Source organism: Brachyistius frenatus, unplaced genomic scaffold (genome assembly GCF_029030835.1).
Source record: "Brachyistius frenatus isolate BFR_SWC_R1_liver_20210118 unplaced genomic scaffold, ASM2903083v1 Contig_369, whole genome shotgun sequence".
In the NCBI taxonomy this organism is placed as follows: Eukaryota; Metazoa; Chordata; class Actinopteri; family Embiotocidae; genus Brachyistius; species Brachyistius frenatus.
Genome location: NW_027210968.1, coordinates 22604 through 36437, shown reverse-complemented (window position 1 = coordinate 36437; position 13834 = coordinate 22604). Strand labels below are relative to the sequence as shown.

Genomic DNA, 13834 nt, shown 5'->3' with positions numbered 1-13834 from the left:
AAATGACCTGCTGTGATTTGGCGCTCTCTCGATAACATTGACTTGACTTGGCCCACAAGTGGCACTTGGTGATTTGCTCATGTCGTATGTATTTGGTTTATGATTAAGAAACAGCTTAAAAACACTTACTCGATCACCAGTAGCCTGGTAACCCAAATAGAGCCAGACTAAGTGATACACACCCAATAAATGAATTGGTTTAGCTCTTCTTTTCAGCCAATGCATGCTGGGATACGTTGCAGCCCCTCTGTGACCCTTCAAAACAAATGCGGACACGGAAAATGGATGAATGGATGAGTTGATGGCATGCTCGATGTTTTTTACTGTTAACGTAATTCTTTAACCGTAGGCACCGATCAGATGTCAACCAGGTCCACATGAAGCTGTTTAAAATTTAAACATGAGAAAGAAGCACCTCCTTCAACATAAAGGAGCTTGTTGGGAAAATGTCAAAGTTTATGTGAACAATATGTGAAAAGGTATCAGATTTAATGTAGACAAATCTAATAGTATTGGTTACGCCTTCGAACAGCGAGGTGAATTAGCCCGGAGCGACACCTCAGCACCGATCCAGTGTCCACATGCTAACACATCACACATGATTGACATTGTTTAACACAATATCAGCTGATGGAGGCGCCGAGAAGCCTCCTGACAGGAAGTGCCCGTCATCTGAAAAGTTATCTTTGGAAAAGTCAGAGTCGACCTCCTTCTCCTGCGGCTTTCATCCGCCTTTCGTCACACCTATCTCTGGTAATTCACAGTAATATGCATGTGCCGCCAAGCTAAATCAGATTAAGAAGGTGGAAGCGCGTCTAGGAGGGCAGGGAAGTAATCCCCGTCAGAGAGGCATGTGTCACCGAGTCCTCAACCCGGGCCTGCTTCCCCCTCGCCTGCTGGAATTGATTTGATGTGCGTTCGGTTCCTCTCTAACGCTCTCAATAGTTTTTGTGGCGCGCGGCGGCCGGGCCCTCCCTCAGCGCACGCCGCTTTCAGCCCCGTGTACTAATACAATTCAGCAGATAGCGAACGGAGGGGAAAATCCAATTTGAAATGAATATTTTTTTTCTTTTTACTTCACCTGCGTGGCAGCCTCCTCTGTGGCGCCCGCGACTGCTCATCTTCAATATTGTGTACCTGCATCACATTGTCAGGAAATGCAAAGAGCCAACATGGGGGAAGGTGGCTGTGGGAAGGGGGGGGGGGGGAAGGAGGGGAAGGAGTGGGATGGGGGGGGGCGGGAGGTGGAGGGGAGGTTGGGGGACTTCAAAGGCTTCTGTAAACAAACCCTCTGGTGAGGAAAGAGTAAAAGTGTACTTTTTCTTGCTTTTGTCGGTGTCTATTAACTTTTAATTGCATTGTGTGTCGCAGTGACAGATGTGAGAGCCGAGTCTCATAGCCGCTGCTCTTGTCCCCCCCCCCCTCCCCCTCGTTCACAGAGATAGCAGGAAGGCAGGTTAATTAAGCAAACAGGACAAAGCAACAGAGAAATGTTTATTCCTGTGTTGCAGGGTCCCCGAGTGCACGGGCAGCCGCTGCAATCAGCCTCCCCGCTTCATGTCGTATTTGCCGGGCTTGACATTTGTACATAATGAAAAAGCAATTCAACTGTTTTGATAAGAACATCCTCGGTGTAAAAAAAGAACAAAAAGCAATAGTTTCTTTCAAGAAGAAGAACGTTATTGAATTGGAGGGAAAAGTCAACACGACGGCTTTGAACAGCTTGCCACTAGAAACGTGACAGCGGCTACCTTTCCCTGCACTCCTCGTATAATGAAACCTACTTTATTACCGTCAGAACGAGAATCTGGCGTTTTGTGGGTGATTTGTTTTTTGCATGTTGGTTGTTTTTGGAGTTAAAAATTCTGTCAATTTTACCGACATTTAGTTTAATCAGTCCGTAATCAGTTCTGTGCTTTAATTATAAAAAGGCAGTTCTTACACATTTACAGTTTTTAAATGGATATAAATAGTCAGCATTTCATAAACAAAAAAGCCATTCAAATATTTTGAACAAATTAAAAAAACAGCATCTGGTTTAAAAAACAGATTACACTTTATGTATGTGGGTGTCCATAAGAATCTGTGACATCAATTTTGCCATAAAGCTCCTAAAATAGTTTTTTTTTTTAAACTGAATTTAAAGGTTGATGACAGAAATGGACATGAACGCCACAGTATTCGTCAAACATACAATTTTTTACAACATGTCATCCAACCACGTCTAAAGGCAAAAGTGTTCTCATCTTCGCTGAATGAATAGCGACACACGGCCTTTAGTCGTCAGCAAAATACTGCATCCTCCAGCCAGCCAATTTGTACCTTTAGCCTTCCTTCAGTAACAAATTCTATGAATGCCACAATGTTTAAGATGACCTGGATTAAAGGTGTTGAAGAATGTTTATAGTTTTTATTATTGTTCTAAAGTCATACATCTCACCTGATTTATCTTATATTTCTGATATATCTTATACAGTATATGTGTAACCTCCTGGTACTAGTTTGAATACTGTGAAGAAAAAAACAAAGCTGTTGTTCCATCTTTTTTTTGTTTGAACTGGGAATAGCTAGACGATCACTACAGTGTTCGTGCGAGAAAATAAATTTGTCATTTTTTATCTTAAGTTTCACTTTTTTTTTTGTGTAACCTTTACAGGTATCAGCCACAGATCCGGATCAGGAAGCCGACCAGACTGCTCTCCGCTACTCCCTCCATGGACAGGGTGCCGGTGGCGAGTTCACCATCGACGAACGCACCGGGAGAATCTACGCTCAACGTCGCCTGGACCGCGAGGAGCGCCCCGCCTGGAGATTCCTTGTCCTCGCCACAGACGAGGGCGGGGCGGGGCTCACGGGATTCGCTGACGTGCTGTTAGAAGTCCGAGACATCAACGACAACGCCCCCTTCTTCCCGTGCCCAGCGCTGGAAGCAGACGGATGTTTCGTCGGTCAAGTGCATGAAAATTCGCCCGCTGACACCTCCGTCATGGAAATGCGTGCCATGGACCTGGACGACCCCAACGAGGGCAAGAACGCCGTGCTCACCTACAGCATCATCAAGAACATTCGCAACGAGATCAACCTCAACCTGTTCTCCATCAACGCCACCACGGGGACCATCTACACAGTCCTACGTTCCCTGGACCGGGAGGCGGAGGATAGGTATCTGGTGGTGGTGGAGGCCCAGGACGGAGGGGGTTTGGCAGGCACGGGTACAGCCACCATTATGGTTTCAGATGTCAATGACCACCCACCCATCTTCACTCAGAGGGTCTACACCACTCAGGTGAGTAGAAACACACCTCGGACTTTCCTTCAGCGTTACCATTAGTACTAATAGTAATGAATCGTGTTCCTTTATGTGTCTATCAGGTGAGCGAGGACCTCGAGGTGAACAGCGAGGTTCTCGTAGTTTCGGCCACAGACGGAGATGAGGGCGAGAACGCCGTGGTGACCTTCAGCATCGTCGGCGGGGACGAGGACAGGAAGTTCTTTGTGGAGACGGACAAAGTGAATCGCCGCGGCCTCATAAAGCTAAAGAAGAAGGTCGACTTCGAGAAGCCACACGAGAGGACTTTCAATCTGACCCTGAAGGCAGAAGACGCCGATTTCTTCAGCCTGGCCTACTGTCTCATTCAGGTGGAAGACTCCAACGATCACGCTCCCGTCTTCTTCCCACAGTTCTACGAGTCGCCCGCCATGTCTGAAGACGTACCTGTGGGGACCATCGTCGCTCAGGTTACAGCTTCTGATCTGGACTCGGCCCAGAATGGACGCTTCTCTTACAGTATTTCCAAAGAGTCCGACCCCTACAGTCAGTTCCTGGTGGACCAGTCCGGTTGGGTGGTTGTGGCCGATTCTCTGGACAGGGAGAAAATCTCGCAGCACCGGATCATGATCCTCGCAATCGATGCCGGGAGCCCGCCCTTGACCGGCACCGCCATCGTCATGGTGACCGTGCTCGATGTTAACGACAACGGGCCGGACTTTGAGGTCCCGTATAAGCCTGTTGTTTGGGAGAACACCGCGGCACCCCAGGCGGTCCGAATGAATGAAACCTCCCTGCTCCTTCACGCCACTGACCGCGACACCTCCACCAACGGCGGCCCGTTCTCCATCCGGCTCCTCATGCTCACCTCGGACGCCACCAACTTCAACCTGACCGACTTCCGGAACGGCAGTGCGGCCGTCACCGCCCTCCGCACCTTCGATCGTGAGCGGCAGAAGGAGTACCGCCTCCCGATTCTCATGATTGACAGCGGCTCTCCTCCAATGAGCTCCACCAGCACGCTGACAGTCGTCATCGGCGACAAGAATGACCACCCTCACTCACCTGGACACACCAACTTCATTGTCTACAGTTATGAAGGTATGTTTTTTCATTTTTTGGTACCTCATTTATAGAGAGAAGGAAGCGCTTCACAGGTTGCCAATGTTTCATATTTAGATTTAGGGGCCCAATCTAGTTCTAGGAGAATTTATATGTAGCTATAATTGACATATGAGGGTATTTTGCTCTTGATTAGTTTACAGTGTTGGTCTCAATATTCAGTCATAATAATTCTCATTACCAAACTGGACAGCACCATAAAATATAAGTAAGTATCTTCATTTTTTTCTGGTCCCTGAACTTATTTTTAGGTCCCACATTTCTATGACCATAGCTACAATATAGTTACTAGGTTTTTGTCTGACATATCCTTAAGGCCAAGAAGTCTGTCACAATGAATGATTTGTAAATTATGGAAAATTTACTCTGAGGTTTCTTGATTTTACCGCTACCTTGTCCTTTATTTTCTACATGGACATTAATTTGTATACATCTATAAAGTTGCCAGCCTGTCAAAAAAGATAATTTTTCATGACCATGATATATATTTAAAAAAATATATCAACAAAAATAGGTCTGAGAGGTATTTTGCATCCCTTCGTAATAACCACATTGGCTTAAAAATGGGTGCATCGTAAGTTTTTTGTCATTCGTCCGCTTAGTATATGGCATTTTGAGAGATTGCTTCTATTTTCTCCTTTTAACAGGCTAAATTTAACAAACAGGGGTCTCTTTTCACTAAATTTGCAACATGCATGCTGTGATTTGCAAGCACGAGATGTTCTCGCTCACTTTGACACGTTTCACTCATCAAAACTAAACGCGTACTCGTGACCTATGTATAAGTATGAGCCCTGAAAGATGAGCAAATTTATCTGTAATTTGCGAGCGAGAATCGTTTGTGGAACATAGCGCTGCCACCATTTTCGATGTGAGAAGTACCTGCAAATCGCTTTTGTGAAGTGGGCCTTAGGCTTTTCTCTGATTTAGCGCGGGATCAAAGTGAACCGATGTAAAATACTAGTAAACACAGATGAGACTTGAAACGGTCTCTTTTTTTCTGCCTTGCACTGTTTACAGCCAAAAAAAATGTGGCAGTTCTTTTAGATTTTTTTTTAGATTTGGATCTGGAGCTACATCCCCTTTATTTCATGTGTTTCCTGCTCGTTAACCTTCATTTATCCTGGAACAGGCTTTGCTGGGTTTTTTTTTTTTCCATTTCACACCTGAGAGCCTCAAAGGGCAGTCTACTGCTTTCTACTCCACTGGAGAAGTTGAGTTTAGGCTGCCTTGCCCGCGGGCTTCCTTATGGTTGTTGTAGATGGAGAACAGAACATTTGTCATTCACTCATAATTGATTGTCCCAGTTTGCAGTTCAAAAGCCGGTCTGAGGGATTCAAACCCGTCTCTTTCTGATCACAGAGGGCTTCCTCTAACCTTCGGGTCCACTAGTGTCCCACCCACCACCTCCTGAGTGCTCCATGCTCATGTTGTGAAGACTGTACTTGTCACAGTCGACTGCTCACAGCCTCCCGCTCCAGCCCACATCACTTATTTAGCGTTTCATACCATCTGTCAGCCTGCTGTAATTTGCTGGAAAAACTAAGGTTTTTTGTAATGTATTTTTAGTGGATTCCCTCTCTGGAGCCTTTCCACATGAAAGTACATTAACCCGCTAATATGAATCCATCACGTACCTCAACAACATGCCATGAAGCAAACAATTAACTCCAGCTTAAGTCCCAGGTTTGACGGGCACATAAACAGGAGGCATTTTTTAAAAGGCAGCTGATTTCACGGCTAAAGAGATTACAGCACTGTGTTCAGCTTTTCTTTTTTTTTTTTTTTTGGAAGAGGGGGAAAAACACTGGGAGCGATTCTAATGTGAGTACATTTTCCCGCTGTGCTGTCAAGCCATGACTCTGCCTGCCAATGAGGCGTCGCCCGTCACCTTATCTCCTTAAAGAAGCCTCCACTTTCTTCCCTTCACTCTTAATATTTGGGTCGTACCACAGGGGTCCTTTGCGCTCAAAACTAATTCCTCTCAAAGCTAATGCAATTTTTTTTTGTAACTTTTTTTTAAATTTTTTTACTTCCCGCCTCCTGACAGGTATTCTCCAGACGACATCGCTCGGACAAGTTCAATCTCCCGACCTTGATGACTGGAGTGAGAAAGTGTACCGGTTCGAAGGCAAACCCACCAGGTACTTTGATCTCATCTGATGAAAACTTTGAGGGGTCTGAAAGGTGACCTGCATAAAGAGAGTGATGGGGCTGCAAGTAGAGACGGACAAGTAACAGTTGGGCGTGTAGGCTAAGAGTAAGTAGAAGGGTTTGAAGGAGAGAAAAGCCACGAGGTAATGTGGCGGGAAGGCATCAAGGCAGAGAGAATAAGTAGAAAGTATTGAAGTAGAGAGGTAGTAAGCAGCAGAAGCAAAGTGGGATAGACAACCAAGGAGAAGAGAGCTAAACACTCATGTGAAGAGGTAAGAATTCAGTTGCGAGGATAAGGAGATGATGTGGTGATAAAGAAAAAGGTGCAGAGAGAGATTTGAAAATAAAAGAAACAAAATGCACGTGTCACGAGCACAAGATATCACAAGATAAAGGAAAGAGAAGCAGAAAAAGATGAAGAGAGGTAGATAGAGAATGAGTAACAGAGAAGTGGGCAGGTAACGAGAGGTGAAGAGATGCAGTGAAGAAGAGAAAGACAAACAGATGCAGGTAAAGAGGGAAACGACTGGTTTTAAGTTTAAGTAAAAGTTCTTAATTTTCTCAAATGTAAAACATGCAAACCGTGTTGCTTTGTTTTAGAGACCTGAACACATTTTTTTTTTTTTTTTTTTATAACTCCAGACAAACAGTGGTTTCAGTTCCTTTCAGCATCGCCAAGTAACAACACAAGTCATTTCAGAGCACAAAAAAAACTCCCCTTTAAGACAGAAAAACCGTGAGACAGAGGGAAGAAAAAACACACTTTTAACAGGAAATCTCCGACAGAACCGGGCTCGGAGGTGGAGAACATCTGCCTCGACCTGTTGGTGTGAGGGGAGAGCAGAGAGAGAAAAGAAAAGCATAGCGATCCAAGACATGAAATGTTGGTGGGGCCGACAGTCGCAGATCAGAGACATGCAGCTCCGTGGGCATCTGCAAAAGAAAGAACAGAAACTACACGAGCGAGGGGAGCTGTATGGAGGGGCAACAAACAAAAAGCAAAAACTATGGAAGAGAGAACGTGAATGTGACTGCACAGAGACGGACGACAAATCAAAACCTAGTGAAACAAAAACAAAGCTCTCATCTGTTTGGAGAGATAATGCCGATGAACAATTCAGTTTTGCGCCTTGAAAACGTCAGGTCGATCCAAATGAAACGAATGCAAACGGCAGGCAAATGACTGACAGGGGTAGGGCTTCATTTTCTCTGGAGTTTACACAGAAGGGAAAGATGCTCATGCTGTCATTTGGACCATCTTTAGTATGAATGTACACACTCCTGTTGGACATATTGTGAGCCGTTTTGGATGAAAGAACCCGGGGAACGGCAGATGTAAAGCGGTTTTAGCATGTGTTGCAACGAAACACAGAAAAGAATCCCTCCTGAAGGGTCCCCTCTCATGTGACACGCAGCAAGAGATGCATAACAAAAAAGAGAAGAAAATAAAAGAGCTGCACGGGAACTGACAGATTTCAAATAGAGAGGGAGAGACAGTACAAAGGTGCAGTGCGACAAGGGGGGAGAAAAGGAAAATTGGGACAGAGAAACAGGCAGTTTGAAGGGAGAAACAAAGAAGGAGTGAAAGAGAATGAAAGGGCAGAGGACGGGGAGGAGAGAGAGAGATAGAAAAGGGGATCTGACTTGTCAGGAACAGTGCTATTAATACTTCATAACCAGCGGTATTGAAAATTCCCAGTGAAGCGCGGCGAGGGCGCACTCATTTTGTTTGATGAGGCGAGGCTTCATGCGGACGCATTGAAAGGAGAGCCTGATTGCGCTCCCTGCCACCTTTTCTTCTAACGAGATACCTATAAGGAGGGACGACAAGACACGACGAGAGACGACAAGGAACGGCGGAGAACAAAGGAGCCAACCGGAGAGAGAATTACCATAGGGGCTCCCGAACCGCCGCCTCTCATCACCGCATCCGGCAGATAGCAATTTGTTCACAGTATGGATCGGGTTTGGGTTGAACGTTATTTACATATAGAGAAGATAAAAACCGAGGGGTGAAATACGAAGAAGCGTAAAGTGTTCAGGTGAGATGAAGAAGCCCCAGCGGGCCGATAGCAACGTGTCACCTCAGAGGAAGGCAACACAATACATACAAAGACGAGAAGACGCAGACAGCAATTTGTTTGGAATTGATTTGCACATCAAATCTTTTTCATTTCTTTTCAGTCAGTGAAGTGTTGTTTGAACTCCTTAAAGCGCGACTTTATTCCAGTTCCTCCTGCAGCAGCAGCAGCGCAGGTTCAATCCCGGTCTCGTTTTGGCCTCAGTTCAGTAACGGTTAGTTAATCCGTCTGGTCTGAGTTCTGAAGGTCGGCGCAGTGTGAAGAGGTTAAACAGTTAACACGAGCCAGTGGCACATCCTCTGGATCAGGTTAGGGATCGACTCTGTGGTGCAGCAGAGCAGAGCGTGCCAAAATCTTTTCCAGATCAAGCGCCCCCGCACATGGATCCGTGTTCGACGACTGACCTCCATCTGGCCAGAGATTGATCTGAGAAGTCCCATCTGAGACTTTGACTTAAGATCTCATGGAAAAATAGATGAATCGGAGCATCAGGCCACATTTCAGTTCATTCCCCTTCAGACGGGAGAAAGAAGGCTTATTATCAGATGTTAACTTTTGTCTTCATAAATACAAATGATCTCCACAAACACATCACTTAACTCACACTATATACAGAAATGCCATCTACACTTAGCATGCTGTATATAACACATGCACGGTGGAAGGAAGCAGCAAACATGAACCAAATATGGAAGAATTACATTAAAGGAAATCTCTCTTTCTTTCTTTCTTTCTTTCTTTCTTTCTTTCTTTCTTTCTTTCTTTCTTTCTTTCTTTCTTTCTTTCTTTCTTTCTTTCTTTCTTTCTTTCTTTCTTTCTTTCTTTCTTTCTTTCTTTCTCTCTCTCTCTCTCTCTCTCTCAGGTTGTTCAGTCTGAACCAGAGCTCAGGTCAGCTCAGTATCAGGGAGGGAACTCCTCCGGGCTCGTACCGCCTGCGGGTGCGCGTGTCGGACCGCGCCTGGCCCGACGTCACCTCCACCGCCCAGGTGGACGTCACCCAGCTGCAGCACGGCGCCCTGCAGCACGCGGCCTCCATCCGCCTGAGCAGTGAGTCCCGCACTGATGGTGTCAAAACATCAGACAACCCTTTCTTTTATCCAAAACTGAGACTGTTGTTACTGTTGGAAGCTTTTGAAAATGCTTGATAACGTCTCAACACGTTGACACGAGATGCACTTTTGCACGCCTCCTGTCATTGCCATGGCAACTGTAATTGATGGGGCACGGTGTTGCATATCCCAGAGTGCCGCCGGGTCCCAGTTTCAGGGATGTCAGCTCCCCCAGGCTCCATCATCACCAACAGACAGAGGCATTATTGGAAATAACTCCACGTTCTTCATCTCCTGTCTTCTCCTGTCTCCGCTCCCCTTCTGTTCATTTTCAGCTCCGTCTTCTCTTTTTTTCAGCTGATTTCTCATCTCTTCCTTCTTCTCTTTGTCTTTTCTTCACCTTTTCATTCAACTATTCAAGTATTATGTCTTAATCTATCCACTATTTTTTTTTTTTTTATGCTGATACTGATTTTCCATGAAGATTTACAGAGCTAGTAAATAAATCTGTTCTCCCCCTCTTCCTCCAGACGTGACGATGGAGGACTTTTTCAGCAGCAGTAGTGGAGGCGAGGGGAGCCGGTTCTCCCGTCTGCGTCGGATGTTGGCTGAAATCCTGCAGACTTTGCCGGAAAAAGTCCAGATCTTCTCTGTGGGCAAAGTCGTCGGGCAGGGCGAGAAGGCGCTCGATGTTTGGTTCGCCGCCTACGGGTCGCCATACTACAAGACCGAGAAACTGCACGGCTACGTGGCAGCAAACAGAGCCCAGGTGAGCAGAGGTGTACCCTGAAAAAAATGTATTATTAGTGGTTTTATTTTTCATGTAATGCAAGATTTATTGTACGACTTAAGGTTTCAAGGGCCAACCTGAGAGTAATTTCTGTTTCAAGAAATCATTTCAATTCAAATCAAATAATTTCTGACAATCGAACTTCAAGCTCACTGATGTCTTAAATTCTACTTGTATTATTGGTGGATCAGTCATTATAACACCTTCTTTTTTTTTATCCTAGTAAAGTTTTTAAATACAGTAAGTTTCCACAGAAATACTGTGTTAAATTGAGCAAAAGTTAAGACAATGAAAAGCACAATTTTTTTTTTTAAAGGTTTTAAAGGTTATTGCGTAGTGCAATAAGGCATAAATATTTCAATTAAACTCAGCTACTTAAAAAAAAAACATTTAAGAGGCTGAATAATGAGATTTGATACCAGAAATCTCAGGACAGTTAAGACAACAAAAAGTGTACTCACTACGTCTGACGCTCTCGTATCTGCCAAAACAACAAAGAACGAAGGAATTGACGAAAGTGTAAACTCTAATAAACAGTTGAGTCACAGTGAAGTGCAAAAACAGAAAGGATGTGAACTGAGAGAAGAAAAAACCTGAAACGTCTCATAGACGTCTGCAGACGCAGGGTTAGTGACACATTAATTACACATCAATTAAACATCCTATTCGCACATTCATACATGCCAGTTCAACAGGCAGTTTGGGACACTTCACACTTCGTGTAAACCACTTCACACTTATTCACACCCACATCCTGGGAAAGGTTCAAAGCAGAGGTTACACGTTAAAATACGAAACACGTTACTTTGGCAAGTGGCTGTTTCCGTGATCCACTCTCACAAGTGCACACGCAGATTCCTGTGCACACTTGTGTTCACTGTATATGAATATTTCAGAGCCATTAAAAGCAGGAGAGCTGCTGCTGATCTTAGCTCGGTTTGATGAGAGGCAGGAGGGCGATGACAGTTGTAAACACACGTTAAACACACACGCACACACACGTGTACAAACTCCGAGCAAGGTCATATTCAAATATCTAAACTCTCAGCTGATGTTTTGTTAATAAAGCTGTAAAAAAAAAAAAGTCATAAACTGCTGAAGGAATTATAAAAGTGTAACAAAAAGGAAAAACAAACAGCAAAGATATAAAGTTTATTCCAAAAAGGGTTCAAAATAACAACATTCTGATCACAGATCCAAGTGGCCAAAAAAACATCACAAAATATCACAAAAGTTTTGTCATATTTTACTGAGTAGTGTCTGATATACTGCACCGTTTACTAACGACTGGAGAAAAAACAAAAGTGCGAGGGGCCTTTGGATTGTCTTCTGCATATGCTTTTCATGCAACGCTAATAATAAAACAAAAATTTGCATCATGAAATAAATTCAGAGAAGTGTTCAGAGAAGCCTTCTCGTTGCCAAAGAGACACAAGTTTAAGCCCTGAAGTCGTCATATGTCCCGTCGAAGTGTCAGGGCAGATCCCGTTATAGAGCTCATCTCACGCTCTCCTGCAACTTGTTTCAAAAGACTAGTCAGCACCCAAAAAAAGATAATCACAACAATAAAAAGTGTTATGTATAAATAACAGTACAAAGCACTCAGGGTGATTAAAAATAACTTGTACATCAAATGCTGTAGAAGAAAGGGGCATCTTTAATTATCTCAGGTTAAGAGGAAAAGTATCTTGCTGATTTAGAACAAGAATGTCAGATAAATGAAAAGTCGGCACAAAAAATAAAATGTTGAAACTGGCTCTGGAGCCAAAAACTGAAGCCCTGCCTGGGGAGTGTAAGTCACTGTGGATAAGAGTGTCAGCTGAATAACTAAACTCCAAAAAAAGAAATAGACACAGTTGGAGAGAGACAAGAAACCCTGAGGGACTCTGATGAAAACCTCTCACCCATAAAGACAAAACGAGAGAAAAGAATCAAGATGACAAGCAGGGAAACGGGTGAATTTGGCAACAGAAAGCAAATGACAGCAAAACTTTAACGGGAAGAGGAAATGACAGAGAAACACCAAAGTGCATAAATAACATTAAGGAAAATAGAGTAAATTCAGATATCACTGATGCAGATAGACATCGGATCAAAGGGAGCCGCTCTGTCATTCTCTGAGGTTCAATGTTCAAACACAGCTCGTGACTTCAATCCTGAGTTTTAGTTTGTTTTTTTTCATCTCAGTCTTAGTTTCACTTACTTTTATGTTCACCCGGGACTTACAGTTTTAATTAATCTCTTGCAATATAAGCTATTGAGCTTATGTTGCTTTTAGTTTAGTCCTGCTTTTAGTTACTATTTTTCATTAGCTTCATCTTTGCGTATTTCAGTTAGTTTTCGTTTTCTTCATTGTAGATTATTCCAGTTAATTGTATCCTATAGCCTACTGCCAGTTAGCAGTTAGCTGTATACCTGGTAATGCTTTGTTTCTTATGTTCTTGGGTTCATGGTTGTTTTATTACCTTCATTTTCGTTTAATTTTCATGCTAGCGAGGTTTAATTTTTTTTTTCATGCCGGTTTTAGTTCACAGGCTTAGTCTCTGTTGACGTCTTAGAATATTATGTTAGTTTTAATATTGGTAACATTTTTTTTAGTTTTAATTGCACGATTTAGTTTCTGTGGGCCGCATCATAGTTTTTTTGTTGTTGTTTTTTTCCATGCTCGTTTTAGTTAGCTCCATGCTACTTTGTTGTTTGTGTATTTGTTTTTTTGCTGTTTTTAATTTGTTTCACACTTTTCTTTTCTTTTTCCTCCTTAACATATGTTTTTCTGTCTGTGTATTGTGTTTTATTTGACCCCTGTGCAGTTGGAGGCCATGCTGGGTGTGTCCATCTCTCAGGTGGGTGTGGATGACTGTCCAAACACTGACTGCAGTCAGTCCGGAGGCTGCAGCAACGAGGTTTCGTTCAGCCAGGCCCCGGTGGCTCTCAGCTCCGGCAACATCTCTCTGGTGTCGCTGTCGGCCTCTTCGACGGCACGATGTGGCTGCAGGGGCCGAGAGGCCATCCACGTGCCCTGCTCCGCTTACCCCGTCAACCCCTGCCTCAACGGGGGCACCTGCCAGGACGGACCGCTGGGATACCGGTAGGTGCAGGGAGCAGTTGTGGGACACTTTTTTTTTTTTTTTTTTTCTATCTGTCTGTGTTTGTATTGCTACAATGCATTCAGGATAAGTTTCAATATGAACCGATCAGGTCCTTTTTCCAGTTAAAGTTTTGCTAAGCTATATACTGTTGACGGACTTGTCGCGAATACGCGGACAGTGAAAGCAATTAAATGGCCTATAGGATGGTTTGCACTGTCAACGCTTGTTGTAAAAATTTCAGCTATCAGGAGCCTCTGAAATGCTTCTCCTTGAAACCGAGA

At 44.0% G+C, this 13834-nt stretch overlaps 1 protein-coding gene across 1 annotated transcript in view; it reads left to right on the top strand.

Moving 5' to 3' along the window:
- The window catches only part of LOC138636329 (neural-cadherin), a 136887-nt gene that overhangs the window by 109992 nt on the left and 13061 nt on the right, over positions 1 to 13834 (top strand). Inside the window, exons 19-24 of the mRNA XM_069724286.1 lie at positions 2657 to 3286; positions 3373 to 4369; positions 6441 to 6534; positions 9488 to 9672; positions 10205 to 10443; positions 13275 to 13552. Of these exons, the coding sequence (XP_069580387.1) occupies positions 2657 to 3286; positions 3373 to 4369; positions 6441 to 6534; positions 9488 to 9672; positions 10205 to 10443; positions 13275 to 13552 (2423 nt within the window). The remainder of the gene's footprint in view (positions 1 to 2656; positions 3287 to 3372; positions 4370 to 6440; positions 6535 to 9487; positions 9673 to 10204; positions 10444 to 13274; positions 13553 to 13834) is intronic.